The sequence below is a fragment of the Dryas octopetala genome, chromosome 3 (assembly GCF_963921425.1).
Source record: "Dryas octopetala chromosome 3, drDryOcto1.1, whole genome shotgun sequence".
Lineage (NCBI taxonomy): Eukaryota > Viridiplantae > Streptophyta > Magnoliopsida > Rosales > Rosaceae > Dryas > Dryas octopetala.
Window position 1 is genome coordinate 2,724,076 of NC_141368.1, and position 14,275 is coordinate 2,738,350.

Genomic DNA, 14,275 nt, shown 5'->3' on the forward strand with positions numbered 1-14,275 from the left:
AAGCATAGAAAGCAAAGATAACAGCATATTTCACATTTCTTTGTACATTTCAGCAAATTTTTGTGTACATTTCTGGTTACACTAAAATCAACAAAACAGCTGAAATCCAACCGCAAATATACAGTTAGAGGGATCGTCTTTAAAAATAAACTAAAAAAGAATGAGACTCTGGCAGTAGTTGCATGGTGATGTACGGACAGTCCTACAGAAAACCTTCAACTCCACGTCCAGCTATTGCATCCCGGTATATGGCAAGTGCTTCTTCCATAATCTTAGCTTGAGCCAGCAATTGAGCTCTCTTTTTCCCAGATGGATGGGTAGAAAGATAATCTCTCAGTGCAGATTCACCGGATATCTTGCCTAACTTCTCGTACACAGTTGGAGCCACTCTAGGATCAAATCCAGCAGAAGCGAGCAACAGCAGCCCAATGTAATCCGCTTCCATTTCCATCCTAATGAGCACCAGAATGTGAGAGCATGGAAAATAATTGGTCCAAGTTCACTATTATGTCAAGCTATCAGCATAATAACAAAATTATATACACATCCCAACAAATCCAAAGAATCCTCACATTGAGTAGGTTCATAAACAATAAACCTATTCAACTATTTTAAATGCCATTACCAAATGACTACTCGTACGCTCAAAACTATACATTAGATTATGGAAAAGTTACCACTGCAATAAGTACCAACACCATCTTTATTCTTCTTTTGCCCAACTTTATTGCATTCCAAAATAAGACAAATAGCAGAACAAGTCATTGTCTGTCCACAAGGTTTAGTTATAGTGTGAAGCATTATAGAATTTCAACCCAAATGAACAAACAACATTATATGGTGTGAAGCATTGTAGATGCAGTTTGGTTCATTTCACAAAAAACAATGAAAATCCTTGAGAAACCAAATGAAATCTCGAATGGTCAGAAGCAAGAAAGTGAAATTACATTTAGCAAGAGAGTGAATCACTGAATGTATACCAGTCACAGATGTATAACAAATAAATATTATTTGAGGCAAAAGAAGTGAACAAAAACGAGCATGAATCACTACTAACGATAATATAAAGAGGAATTCAATGGAACTTTAAAGTAAGTATCAACAACACCATTCCCAACAGTATGTCATTTCACAGTACACCATGGAGATGGAAGAACCTTATCATTGACAACTTGAGAGAAGGTAATATTGGAGATCACTCAAAACAGTGGAAGGAAGCATTAGTGGTCAAAAACTCAAAAAATATCATGCAACTAGACGATCTAGTTTTGTGACTGGGAGTATCAAGGGTCTTTGTAACAAATACACTTACTTCCCTTCTTGCCATTTGCTGGAAACCCATGGTTTTTTACTGTTCACATGGTTACATATCCAATTTAATTAACCACATAACTATATAGCAAGCATCTCATATTGAACACATTCCAAGACCAAAATGAATCCATTGTTTGGAACAATTAAACAGGAAACCTCAAATAGTATAAGTTTGTTTTTGCATTAAGTCACAGTGTTAAAAGATTTCGTAAGGCTCACAAACCATTTTAGGGAGATTCCACGTGTTAAAGAGGTAAACAAATATAACCTGTAGACACGTCAAGTCAAGTATGCAAGCCAAAACATTCAGGATGAAATAAATAACAAGATGCCATGCCATCTATATTTGCAACCAGACCGGGCATGCAGCCTCCTCAAGTATCAGAACGAGCAAACACTAACAAGGATCATACAGTAAAATCATAATCATGATATTATAACTAAAAAAGGGTAGAACGTAAAAGATAAAGAACTCCATTGTACCTTCGGGAAAAAGGAAGCCTTAAGAAAAGATTGGACATTGTGTTGACAACATCGGGCATAAAAAACTGGTAAAGTATCAATTGCAGGATTGCAAACCACAGGTTCTTTGTAATGCTCTCTGCAGAATGTCGAGCGACAGCATGCCCAACCTAGTTTTAATCACGACCCAAAAAAGAACTTTTTCACAAAATTTTTAAACTAATTAATCAAATCCTCATCATAACAGCTACATACAAAAATTGCATGGACAGCAAAAAAAGAACCAAACAATAAATCTTCATACCTCATGACCAATTATGGTAGCTATCTCAGCATCACTTCTAAAGTGTTTGAGCAACCCTGTGAAGACCACAATCTTCCCACCGGGCAAGCAAAATGCATTGACCATAGGATCGTCCACCACCAAAACCTCCCAATTATAACCATCCAAATGTGAAGTCGCAGCTTGAGAACCTCGCTCATGACCCCTTTTCCTACTCTGCTCAACCCATTTATCATCAAGAATCTCATCCTCACGGGACCACTTGCCTTCCACCTTTCCCTCTTCACTCGTCATCAACGCCATCAAAGTGTCACGCCCACTACCCTCATGTGCCGCCTCGACGTTCTCGGACGCATAATCCAAGTCCCTCCACATCTGCTCATGACTTAACCCTCTTTCCAATGCCTGGATTATATACTTGGAAATCAATCTAACTCGCAAACTATCTGGGTGTATAGCAGGCAATGTTCTCCCTTTAAAACTGGCTTTCATTTCCTCAAATTGTGACTCTCCAAGTTTCTTCTCCAAGGATTTCGACAAAATCACAAAATGCCTTCGTTTGGTGTAAGGAATAGTCTCTAAATTCCCAAAATACACAGTGACAACAACCCCAGAACCCACCAGAACCAAAATAAACACGTATCTAGGATTCTGAAACCACTTACGGTACCCTCTCGGACTAAAATGTTGTACGCGGTACCGATCCACATAGTAGTGTCTCTTGGCACAACCAAGAAAGGGACTGGACTGCGCTCTTTTAAGTCCAAGTAGTGGAATTGATCTCTGTAAAATAGAATACGAAGAAGACCCAGAAAACTTAGCTTTATTGGACGCCAAAATCGAAAACTCAGTTGTGCAAAGTCTTGAACTGGATTCCCTAGGTAAAGGTTTTGGTACAATCCTGCATGTTAAACCGCGAAATGCATCGAGTGCAAGCTTTGCTCTTCTGTAATATGCCATGATGAACAGCGTCTAAAATTTAAAAAAGAGAAACTTTTTAAACGGATTTGAAATTTCAATGATAAACTTGGCTTGGTCTTTTGTGTTTAAGCTCTGGAAGAATAATAGGGAAAATACAATAAGCTGAAAAAGCAAAGCGGTTGTCTAAGAAAGAGCTGGAAGACTCGGAGGGAGTCAGGGCGGATTGTCGTGTCTGAAAGAGCATGAGCCCCAACTCCCAAGCATCGGTATTGGACCATTGGTCATGGTCAGGTAATTCCTGGGTTTAATTCTCAACAGTGGGCCACTCACTATAAAGGCCTTATGGGTGGAGGTGGGCTTCATGAAGCAGGTCTCACCATGAAGCCCATCTCACTCTGAGAGGATACTCCATTGAAAAATATAGCTTCTTTTTGGACTGAGAACAAAATAAGTTCATCGACTGATTTACTCTTGGTGACAATGGGAGGTTGGAAAATCATGGAGGCTTTCTACTGCCTATTCTTGCATGTCAGTGCCTTTAATGAGATTCTGGATTGAGCACACCGACACGCACGCTTAAAATTACCAGCAATTTATCTGAATGAAAAATCCTACTAACAAAAACTAAGATTAAAGCTATGACATAATGCTAATTACATATAAATATATAATCTCTCACCAAGATGACAAATAAAATACTCTTTAGCAAATAAATAAAAGTACATATTCGAAAGGGGTCTTACATTTTCACCAACTAGAGAAACAGACGGGTAAACAAGGAAAATCTCCATCCACTATAAAAAGAAAATAAATTTTAAAAAACAAAAAGAAACCGTAGCCAAGTAAACAAGAACAAAACTTCAACAATAAAATAGAGAAAAGGTTGACAGATTACGGTATAAGCAAAAAGAATAATCCTATAATGAGCCAATCAGGGCCCTCTACTGAATATTTTCTTCATTGTCAAATATGTTCCTGCCTCCACATCGATTGCGTCCCTTAACCACTTCAACCATTGTACATGCAACCCTTGTTATTATTAGTTGCTCATGACAGGTTACTTGATTCACCATTTATTGCCATAGTTGCTGCGACCTCTGCCACCACCACCACCCCTGCCAAATCTATCATTTCTTCGGTCAGAAAAACCACCACCACCCCTGCCGAATCTTCCCCCACGGCCACCACCACCGCCAAATCTTCCACCCCTTGCTTCATTTTCTTGTAATTCCGGCAATGACTGCAACACCTCTAAGCTCACATTAGCTGCATTTTCCTGACCTGCAACCAAAATACAGAGAATACAAGTATAGTAATCCGACTTAAGACAAGTGATGGTGCTTGATAAGAATGGACAACAATTTTGCACACCCATGATGGTCGCATTGAGATAATGAAAAGAATAGTACCAGCAAGAAACATATCCAAATCTTCAGCTGCTACATCAAATACTGCACCATTTCCATCAGCTGTTAGCGCCATGCCCTTTACTGACTCAACCTTCTCCTCAGGCAAGAACCTCCTCAATACCCCATAAGCAAAACTGAGACAAGGTTGGTGGAAATCAAGAGTCAAACATGAGCAACATGCAACAAGTTAAAAACTAATGCTAAAACAATAAAAAGAAGGGTTAACCAGAAACCCACTGAAAGGCCAATCTTATTTACTTTAAAAAACAATTTATTAAAAGAACCATATCAATGGTTGAATTAGTTCAACTGTGAAAAGATTACCAGTAACCATATAAACCAACCATTTAAGTTCATATAGGAATTCATGAGGATATGTATATATTTACAGTTCTTGGGGTGTCAGAATGACAAAGCAACATTGTGACTTTTACTAAGACTACCATTTAGTACCCATCATTAACAACAGACTGCATGCATTCAAATATGAAAATAAAAACCAAAGAGCAGGGCAGCAATGAGCACATATCCTTCTTTTAGTATTAACTGTGCACAAGGCATGAAAATAAAACAGGTATAAAGTGATTAGCGCTTACGAGGGTGAGTAAATAGGTTTTCCAGCCTCAAGGAGTACTGTGACATGATTCTCCATAGAGGAGAGAAGTGATCTTTTCTTTATTTCGGTGTAGCCCTGAACACCATACAATAAGCCAGAGTTTTAAGCAGTTAATAAAAAGAGAGAAATCAAATGACATTTATATTTTTTTTAATTACATAAGAAACAAATGTAAAGAAGCAATGCTCACAGCAGCCTTAGCAAGTGCTTTTGCCAGTAGATCTACTGCAGATAGGCCAGAGGTGTTAAGTAGGTCCTCAGCAACAGACTTGAAAGCAGGAATTACACTGCAATTAAAAAAAATGTATTAATATCTGAACCTGATCACATCAAAATGTAACAAACATCACAATGTCAAGTATACCTATCGGATATTTGGGTAATCATTTCTGCCGCATTATGACCTACAGCTTTGGCAACATCAACCGGCTGAGGAGCAGATATATGTTCAAATTTCACCCCAGATTCTCTTTCAATTTTTGATATATTTGATCTTCTGGGATCAAAAAGCATTACAGCTACTCCAGTATTGCCTGAAAATAATGACACACCCCTAAGTACCTCATAAAACCACAGCCATTCAATACCAAAGATACAAGTCATTAAGGGCCAAAATTTTCAAGATCTACCTGCTCTCCCTGTGCGTCCAGATCGATGGATATAGTCTTCTACATCACGTGGAGGTTCACACTGAACCGTAAACAATAAACGTAAGTAACTGAGATGGATAAATATTACGAAGGTTCCAAATATGCACACAACAGACCTGGATAATTAATTGTACGTCATTGATATCCAATCCACGTGCTGCCACATTAGTAGCTACTAATGTCAAGAACTTGCCAGACCTGAAACCAGCAAGTGTGACCTGAAAGTAACAGAAGCCATAGGGACAAAACGGATTCTGGGATTAGAGAAACAACAAATATGAGCTTTATTAAAAAGAATTATCAAAAGTACAGTCAAGGACCCTGAAATTGCATACTTCAGTAAATTCTTTTTTTTTAAGAGTGGGAAACCCAAAAAGTCATCCAAAATTGTACAGAAACAGAACAAAAAGTATGTATTTAAACAACTTACCTCGCGTTGACCCTGCTGTATGTCCCCATGCAACGCTCGTGCTCCAGGCAGCAACTCAGAAAGTTGAGAAGCAGAATCCTTTGTCTCAGTGAAAATGATTGTGCGGCCTCCACTAAATCAGAAACATACAATTTGGAAACATGAGGAAAATCATTCAAAAAATTTATCACCAAAACTAAAAATAAATGCACATGGTAACTCTTCAATATAAAAACAGAAACCTGCTATAACAACGAATGATATCAGGAATAAGTTGTGCTCTTGCTGAACTAGAGCAGGGAAGAACAATATGCCTAACATTAATGCTGGCCTTCATTTTTTCATTACCCACCAGATCTGCAGTTTGCTTATTTGATTTAAGAAACCTAGAAGAAATCTGAAAAGAAAAATCAAATATCATTGATATGTGCCAAGGGTGGAAGGGAGGAAATCCAATATCACAACAAAATCCATTATTCATAAAACATGTTTCAGGTATAAGAACTGAATTCAAAAAGACATCAAAATTCAAGATCGGGTAAGATACTAACATTTTTCACCCAACTTGGCAATGTTGCACTGAAGAGAAGCGTTTGAACTTTACTTACATCCCCAACCTTGCCTGAAAATCCAATTAAGAGAGAATAGTTATTGCCATATAAAACTTTTACCACCAACCAACTCAAAGAGAAGTTAAAATGTGGCACACTATTCGTAACATTTTAGAAAATGTTTAGCTGCAATCACAGTTTGACACAGAAATTTGGCAAGAATAAGTAACCTCGTAGAAAATTTTAAAAATCCAATTATCCCCTGCCTATAAACTGTACTCAAGGAGAAAAATGACCGCCAAAACGCAAAAGAAAATTATTTGACACCACTCAAATAGTAAAAGACAAATTGCAAAACACAAAGATAAGATAATCTAGAGTTTCCGATGGATATGTACAATTTAAAAAACACTCGTAATTTGTACTAACCAAAATCTTCTAATTTCACAATAGAAACAGCGCACTGTTTCTAAACAAAAACATGGTATAAAAAAAAGGCGTTAACATTTCTGCAAATGAATACCTAGAATGAGTTCAACATCATCAACGAACCCCATCCTCAGCATTTCATCAGCTTCATCAAGGACCCGAAACTTCAAAGTGCTCAAGTCAATATTGCCCCTCTCTATATGATCCTACACCAAAATTTCAAAAATTAATTTGGAGAAAGCAGGATTATGACAAGTCTACAGCAAACCTAGCACAAGAGCTCAATTATAGTGGAAAATACCCAATACCTTTATACGGCCAGGTGTTCCAATAACGATATCAACTCCTCTCTTTAACTTATGTTCTTGAGCCCCGTAGGGAGATCCTCCATATACGCAGCATGATACTAACCCCAATGCACCACCATAAAATTCAAAGTCCGAAAAAACCTGAATCAAACAAAAATTGTCAAAGTGGATACTATCAAACCAACAAGTCAACAACACTGCAAGCATTAAGGTCCGCAATGAATTAAACATACCTGTTTGGCCAATTCCCTAGTGGGTAAAAGTACGATAACACTTGGAGCCCTACCATACCCAGTCTTTCTAAATGGTTTTGCAGGCCCATTTGTTAAGGACTCCAAGATGGGCAACACAAAAGCCAGAGTTTTACCCTGCAACATTGCAAAACAATAAAGTATACAATTTAGAAACAAAATAAAAATTCCATTAAAATGCAAAACATTCCACTCCGTTAAACATAACCCAAAACAATGAACGCCAAACATGCTAACTATTAGTAAATAAATTAAGCATAGAATAAAAAATACTAATTTACTACCTGTCCAGTGCGAGCCCGACCCACCAAGTCGGACCCATCCAAAATGGTATCGAAGGTCATCGCCTGAATGGAGAACAAGGACTCAATCCCCTTCTCCTTTAACTTGGCCCTCAACGGCTCGGAAATCCGAAACCGCGAGACCGCATTCGGGTCATTCTCAACCTTTGACTTTGGCTCCTCTTGCTCCTCCACCTTGGCCTTCTTCGTTTTCTTCTTCGCCTTCTGTACCTCTGAGCCGTTACTCTTCGCATTCACGGGCTCGCCGAGCTCCGAGCTCGTCTCGCTCCTATCCTCATCCGCATCATCCGAGGCCTTTCGCTTCTTCAGCTTCTTGGCCTTCTTCTCGCTGATCGGCGAGTCAGTTTGTAGGGTTTCGTCTTTCGACTTTTTCATCTTCTTCTCCTTCTTCTCTTTGGGACTCGCTGAGAGCACATAATCGGAGACATCTATGGAAGGCATAGCTTTCTAGAGAGAGAAACGTTTGTGAAGACGAATGAATTAGGGTTTGCAGGTTTTATGGTGTATATAAAGCGAGTGTGCGCGCGAGAAAAAGAAAGAGGGGGGCGGGGTTTCTCCTGCTACTGAAGGTTGTGGCAGTGAGTTGCATAAGCAGGAGAAAGCAAGAGGACGAAGAAATTAGGGTTTTGCGCTTTTATGGTTTTAGCGGTAGAGGCTTCTTGAGCCGTTGGATTATGAACCGCGTCTAATTTTGGTTTCTGACCGTTGGATTTCGATTCTTTCTTATGTGCTCGTCAGTTGAAAATATCTAGCGTACGGCAGCACACAAGGTGCCAGTTGGCAGTGGTCAAAGCTTTGGCACCAAAAAAAAAAAAGGAAACGTGGCGGAATACTATTGAAAGCGAGCAAGACTGTATTACGACGTCGTGGCGTCCAATATTTTCTTTCATTGTTCTAGACTTTTAGTCCAAGAACTTGGGATGCCCACTCCTTCTATATGATGTTATGGTTGGGCAATAACATGGCTCAGCCCAAAAATCCACAGCCCACAAAAAGAAAATTCAGCCCATACTACTTTAAAATCATTCCTACATCAGTGGTTAGTTGTTGCTCTGTTAACCCCAAAAAAATACTAGACATTAATCTAATGATAATAATGTATATATGTCGCCCAATTGGCCAATTTATAAGTAACATACAACCTTTTTTCTAAAATACTGTCATAGAAAAACTTAAAAAACCTGTAGGGGCATGGGAAACTACAAAATTACAAGAGAAGCAAGACAAGAAGCCCAACTATCGCATACATAAACCATCTGAGAGCAGATTGTTGGTTTGAAGAGGAAGAATTCTGGCACAAATTAAAGCCGTACCAAAGATCACTGGGAATGAAGGTGTTGTAGACAAATGTAACAGCCCTGGAATTGTGACCATATATTTTCACACTCTCAGGCTTCCAACCATCAGGTCCAGTTCTATAGACATACAAATAGCAGATTTGGTATGCACAGGGTCCATACACCTCAAATGTATCTGTAGAACACCCTTCAAACGCCTTCGAAGATGGATCATCCAATCGCGGTGCATAAATCTGACAAGAAAATATGATTCTGAGTTTAGTTGTATTTGTATAATGCAATGCCACCAAAGTAATACCAATCCATTGGTTTTTTCTTTTAACACATTAAGCTCTTTCATCAAGAGAAAAAACATTAGACTCAAACTTTATACAAGCTCACTTTGCAGTTTCCACTTTCCACTAGCAAATGATACATTTACTGTGGGACTAAGAAAATAACTTTTGCTTTTTTGTTTCTTAAACTTAGTTAGAACCCAATTGCTTTCCATTGGTCTCATCGTGTTCTAAATAAAAGTTAGAGACATACTTCTACAGTAGTTCTACCAAATAGGTTTCGAAATATCCTAATGCAAAATCACTCATCTTTCCAGAAGTTAGAGACATAGGTCGTGATGTAACTGAAGTTGAGGGGATAATGATCTTTTCCATGTAAAAATGTTAATTCTATAATTTCTGAAAAACCAGTCATCTTTGCATAGTAATTTCATTATGCCTCGTTTGACCCCAAAACCCTGTATAATCCTGATGGAAATTTACTTAAAAATCAATTACCCATTACTTAGGTTTCAATTTCAAAAAATGGGTTGGCCTAAAATTCCAAAATAAATCCAAATTTTGATTCACAATTCATGGCTTGTTCTCTAAGATACCCATTTGTGCGCTTGTTTTCTATACGCAATTCCTTCAAATAATAGAATTAGCCCTCTTCCCTAATAAATTTACAGGCAAAATTGAGAAGTTAGAGAGACAAACCTGGTTGCCATAAGCATCCCCAAATGAAATACTGATCTGATCCCTTGTGTATCTCGTTGACGAGCAGCTTGTGGTTATAACCACCGTATACGAACAAGTCCCCGCAGTCTTTGGTATGAAAAAATCGAAAGTATTAATAAAAACTTCATAAAAAATAACAAAAATTAAAGTATAGAGGTTTGTTTCAAAGATTGTTGTACCTGTGCATGGCTGACGCTGAAGTCTTTGGCCACTTGAGGCTGTATGATGCTTAATTTGGCTTCTGAAAGCGTGAAGATGAAAGCAACTTGGAGCAGAAGAGAGAGCGCTTTCTTCATTTTTCCCCAGAAAGAATGTGACTTGCGAAATGGGGAGAGGAGTCAAAGAATACCATGCGTCATGAGCAAAAAAATTTTGTGGATTTCTCGTTTTAGAAATAATGTAATGGACTAAAAAGTGAATCATTTATATCCATCAAGACAAATAAGGAGATTGGAGCCAAGGTCAATTCCGTCTAGTTCCCTAATTTTTCTTAAATACAATATGTGAATTAAACAGAGATTATTTGAACTTTTTTTTTTTTAAATATTTAATGCAATTATGGTATACCCTTTCTTAAATGAGGAGGGTGGTCAAGAAAGTATTTTGGAGTAGTCATAATAGTGACACTCAAATTTTTATGTGTCACATTGACACACATTATTAGCGAAGTGTATAAATTAAATCAAATTATAATATGTATAAATATGTAGTGTATAAATTAAACCAAATTATAATATGTGTAAATATGTAACACCACGTCAATATATCACATAATATAATCGGTAAATAAATTAATTCTTTCATAAACGAATCAATGGCGAATAAAGACTGCAAAAATGATAAAGTTATATGCAACCTTTCATTAACCATGTACAATTTTGGGAAATTTTGTAAAATAACTCATTTTCATATCAAACTTACATTTTTTTTACTCTCATGTCTAAATTTAATTTTTTTTTTTTGTGGCTATTTTCGAACAAAATTATCTCTGATATACATGTTCCAATTTCATTACATATCTCATCTCATTGTTGAACTGAGATCTCTCCTCTCAGCCCCATTATCACCTTACCCACTGCACATCAATGAAAATGATGAACATGTATACAACTTATCTCTCTCTCTCTCTCTCTCTCTCTCTCTCTTTCTTTCTCTTTATCTCTCACTCATTATTCCCAAAGTTAGAAACTCATATTTGTTATAATTCCAAGAGTCGGAAACCCATATCTGGGTTTTCTTCTCCAACGAGTAATCCCAAAGTCAAAAACTCATATCATGGGTCAAGCAAATGGGTTGCCGATGGTGTCAAGGCAGAGGACGAGTCTGACTCCAACGACATTGCTAATGAAAGCTCGACGATTTCTTCATTTGCGTCTCTATCTCTTCACCTATATTCTTTTTTTTTTTTCTTTGCAAGCAGTCTCCTCTTTTCTTAGTATCCAGACAGTCTTCTTTTTCTATGATTTCTTGCTATCTCCTTTGTTCTTTACAAATCTGACATCTTCAATTGCGTTTTTCAAACCTTAGATTCGTCTCTTGGTTTCTCTACTCATAATTCTTGTTTAGGCATCGATAAAATGAAATCCCTAATCTCACAAATTTGAAAACCCCAATTTCTTGGTTATGTACATTAGCTTCACTTTTTGACTCTTATACTCGGGCTTGACGGCGACGATTTCATTCAGAATGGTCTTATTTCCTTGTCCGTACTCTGCCGTTGTTTCTGGATACTTGCTAAACCATCGCAACTGGGATGGTCTCCAGGTGTTTGATAAAATGCTGGCTGATGGGTCTACGAGGCCTGACGAGGTGACTTTGGTCAGTGCTCTGACTGCCTCTGCGCAGATGGGTTTGCTTGCTCTGGGGAGGCAGATTCATGGGTTAGTCTTGGGAAGTGGGTTTGCTTTGGATGTCTTCTTGGGTTCGATCAGAGTTCTTGGTGCTTCTTTGAGGTTCTCTGGTTAATCGGGTATTCTCTGTCCTTAATTTGGTGTATTTGGTGCTTTGTTCTTTGAGTTCAATTGTGAATCTTGGGGGTCATTCTTTGTGTTCTTGTGTATTGTTTTTGACTGGTGCTATGGTGATTGTGTGCTTTTTCTTGGATTGTTGTGGACGTATTATCATTGTGTGGTGGTTGAAAAGAAGTTGGATTGTTGTTAATTGTTGTGCAAAGCAGTTGTAGTTGATTGAGTTCTGTGTTAAAGTTGAAGTTGTTAGTTGTAAAAAATAAAACACAAAATTAAAAAAAAAAAGTTGAAGTTGAAGTTGAAGTTGAAGTTGACGTTGTGGTTGTGGTTGAAGTTGTAGTTGTAGTTGAATTTTGAAGTTGAAGTTGCAGATGAAGTCGTGTGATTGTGTTCTGAGTTGTAGTTGATTGAGAAGTTGTAAAGGAGTTGTAGTTGTCGTTGATTGTGTGGTAGTGATTATTGTGGTGCAAAGATTGTTGGTTAGGAGTGTAGTTATGTCGATTGAAAGCAAGGTTGAAGAAGTAGAGCACACTAGTCATCTGGTTCATTGTGTCTTTGCCACAACTTGATGCGAATGATGGTTCTTCGATTAGCAAATGTTCTCGGAATAGGTTGGCACCTCATGTTCACTAGTACTGTCACTTCTCTCAAGTTGACTGTTCTCACTAAGGGACTTCATAGCTCTCTACATCACCACCATTGTTGCAACCTCGGGCTCGGTCCCCTTGCTGAGGTTGAGGGGGGATGTTAAGTGTACAGCCAGCTGTCAGCATTTCATTGGTTCTCTTATTAATGAATTTGTTAGAAGATGTTCAATAGCTGTGTGACATGTGGATAGCTTTGTTAGAATTGTGTGGTTCTGTTTTAGTTAGTTTTGCAAGATTGGTCTTCTGTTGTATATGAGTTTCGAGCTCTCTTACTCTTTTGTAACTTTGATCATTCAATCAATACAGAGCCTCATTTTCTTGGTTTCTCTTAGTTTTCTCATGCTTTCTTCAACCTCTGTTAGCACTACGATGATGACATGCGCTTATGGGACTGTCTTCTTCAATGACCTTTTTTGAGTTTCAACAAAACTAATTGATGTAAAAGATAAATATGAAATTCATATTTGGAATGTTTGGTTCTTAGAATTCAAATGGGTTTTTGTTTTTAATATCATAAAACATGATTTGGGATACTGATTTTTCCCTGACAACAAATCAAATTGCATATCTTGAATTTTGTAGTGGGTTTTGGCCATGAGTGACGAAGCTTTTTCATTTAAGATATGGATTTGGCAATTGTGTTGTAGCTATTTTGTTAAAGTCAATTTTTTTTATCGACATATGGTTATCAAGGCGTCGCCACATTGTCGACATGTTGACGGGCCGATGGCCCTTGCGATAGACCCGACACTTAAATGGTATTTTGGTCCCAAAAGTGTCAAAAGAATAAGAAAAAATTAGTTTTGGAGATGAGAGTAAAAATTGTAAGTTTGGTATTAAAAGAGATTATTTCATAAAATTTTCCTACAATTTAAAAACACTTACTTATCACGTTGATACTATATATCTATTTTTTTCATTCCATGATAAGAAAAATAGACGAGAACTTATAGATGAAGTCTTACTCCCACATGACAGTCTCCAACTTTCTTAGTACGCGTTTAGTCTAAATGGGCCATACTTTGTAGGTTACATAATTGGGCCATATTAGTTTCGCTATAATGGCCCATTGGAACATTTCTGTAGAGTTTTGGTCGTGGCAATGTCCATGGGCCAAAAAAAAAACTAGCCGCCACTCATTCAGTCCAATTGTCTGTAGTCCAAAATCAAAAAGATTATGGTGAACTGAGAGGTATTGTCAATTGTGTCCACAGGACCACCACCTGATGATTAACTGTATGAGGAAAAGCTCATATAGCATTGTAGTGCGTTTCCGCAATTTCGCTCGAGTAAAAAGGACAAAACGACAGTAGATTCCATTCAGCTTTTATCCCCTTTTTTCTCCTTGGAAGGCTCAAACAAGAAAGGATTTTGGGTTGCTTTATCATCTTAAAGGCATCACTGCCAAGCTCTTCTCACCAATAATGCATTTCACTATCAAATGAAGGCCATCAAGGCATCAA

General features: G+C 37.7%; 3 protein-coding genes across 3 annotated transcripts; all 3 read right to left on the reverse strand.

The window, feature by feature from the left end:
- Positions 1-28: 28 nt before the first annotated feature.
- LOC147289531 (Peptidase family M48 family protein) lies at positions 29-3,233 on the reverse strand. Its single transcript, XM_086238380.1, has 3 exons — positions 2,081-3,233; positions 1,798-1,946; positions 29-452 (listed from the first exon to the last, which is right to left on the reverse strand). The coding sequence occupies exons 1-3, from the start codon at positions 3,017-3,019 to the stop codon at positions 203-205; spliced, it is 1,338 nt and encodes a 445-aa protein (XP_086094506.1). The 5' UTR covers positions 3,020-3,233; the 3' UTR covers positions 29-202.
- Positions 3,234-3,664: 431 nt separating this feature from the next.
- Positions 3,665-8,520, reverse strand: PRH75 (DEAD box RNA helicase (PRH75)). Its single transcript, XM_086237750.1, has 14 exons — positions 7,888-8,520; positions 7,586-7,720; positions 7,353-7,493; positions 7,139-7,250; positions 6,616-6,686; positions 6,307-6,461; positions 6,086-6,197; positions 5,772-5,873; positions 5,635-5,695; positions 5,370-5,538; positions 5,196-5,292; positions 4,986-5,080; positions 4,390-4,523; positions 3,665-4,261 (listed from the first exon to the last, which is right to left on the reverse strand). Exons 1-14 carry the CDS (start codon positions 8,344-8,346, stop codon positions 4,047-4,049), a joined length of 2,058 nt encoding a protein of 685 aa, XP_086093876.1. The 5' UTR covers positions 8,347-8,520; the 3' UTR covers positions 3,665-4,046.
- Positions 8,521-8,986: 466 nt separating this feature from the next.
- LOC147289533 (Embryo-specific protein 3, (ATS3)) lies at positions 8,987-10,577 on the reverse strand. Its single transcript, XM_086237236.1, has 3 exons — positions 10,378-10,577; positions 10,178-10,285; positions 8,987-9,436 (listed from the first exon to the last, which is right to left on the reverse strand). The coding sequence occupies exons 1-3, from the start codon at positions 10,492-10,494 to the stop codon at positions 9,113-9,115; spliced, it is 549 nt and encodes a 182-aa protein (XP_086093362.1). The 5' UTR covers positions 10,495-10,577; the 3' UTR covers positions 8,987-9,112.
- Between the last annotated feature and the right edge of the window lie 3,698 nt (positions 10,578-14,275).

Excerpts from the sequence above, each read along its gene's own strand:
- LOC147289531 (XM_086238380.1), bottom strand. The coding sequence starts at position 3,019 with ATGGCATATTACAGAAGAGCAAAGCTTGCACTCGATGCATTTCGCGGT. Across the intron at positions 1,947-2,080 it reads CTACCATAATTGGTCATGAG|GTTGGGCATGCTGTCGCTCG; the intron begins GTATGAAGATTT and ends GATTAAAACTAG. Across the intron at positions 453-1,797 it reads AGGCTTCCTTTTTCCCGAAG|GATGGAAATGGAAGCGGATT; the intron begins GTACAATGGAGT and ends GGTGCTCATTAG.
- PRH75 (XM_086237750.1), bottom strand. The coding sequence starts at position 8,346 with ATGCCTTCCATAGATGTCTCCGATTATGTGCTCTCAGCGAGTCCCAAA. Across the intron at positions 5,696-5,771 it reads ACGTACAATTAATTATCCAG|TGTGAACCTCCACGTGATGT; the intron begins GTCTGTTGTGTG and ends TTTACGGTTCAG. Across the intron at positions 4,262-4,389 it reads TTTGGATATGTTTCTTGCTG|GTCAGGAAAATGCAGCTAAT; the intron begins GTACTATTCTTT and ends TTTTGGTTGCAG.
- LOC147289533 (XM_086237236.1), bottom strand. The coding sequence starts at position 10,494 with ATGAAGAAAGCGCTCTCTCTTCTGCTCCAAGTTGCTTTCATCTTCACG. Across the intron at positions 10,286-10,377 it reads TCAGCGTCAGCCATGCACAG|ACTGCGGGGACTTGTTCGTA; the intron begins GTACAACAATCT and ends TTCATACCAAAG. Across the intron at positions 9,437-10,177 it reads GGGATGCTTATGGCAACCAG|ATTTATGCACCGCGATTGGA; the intron begins GTTTGTCTCTCT and ends TTTTCTTGTCAG.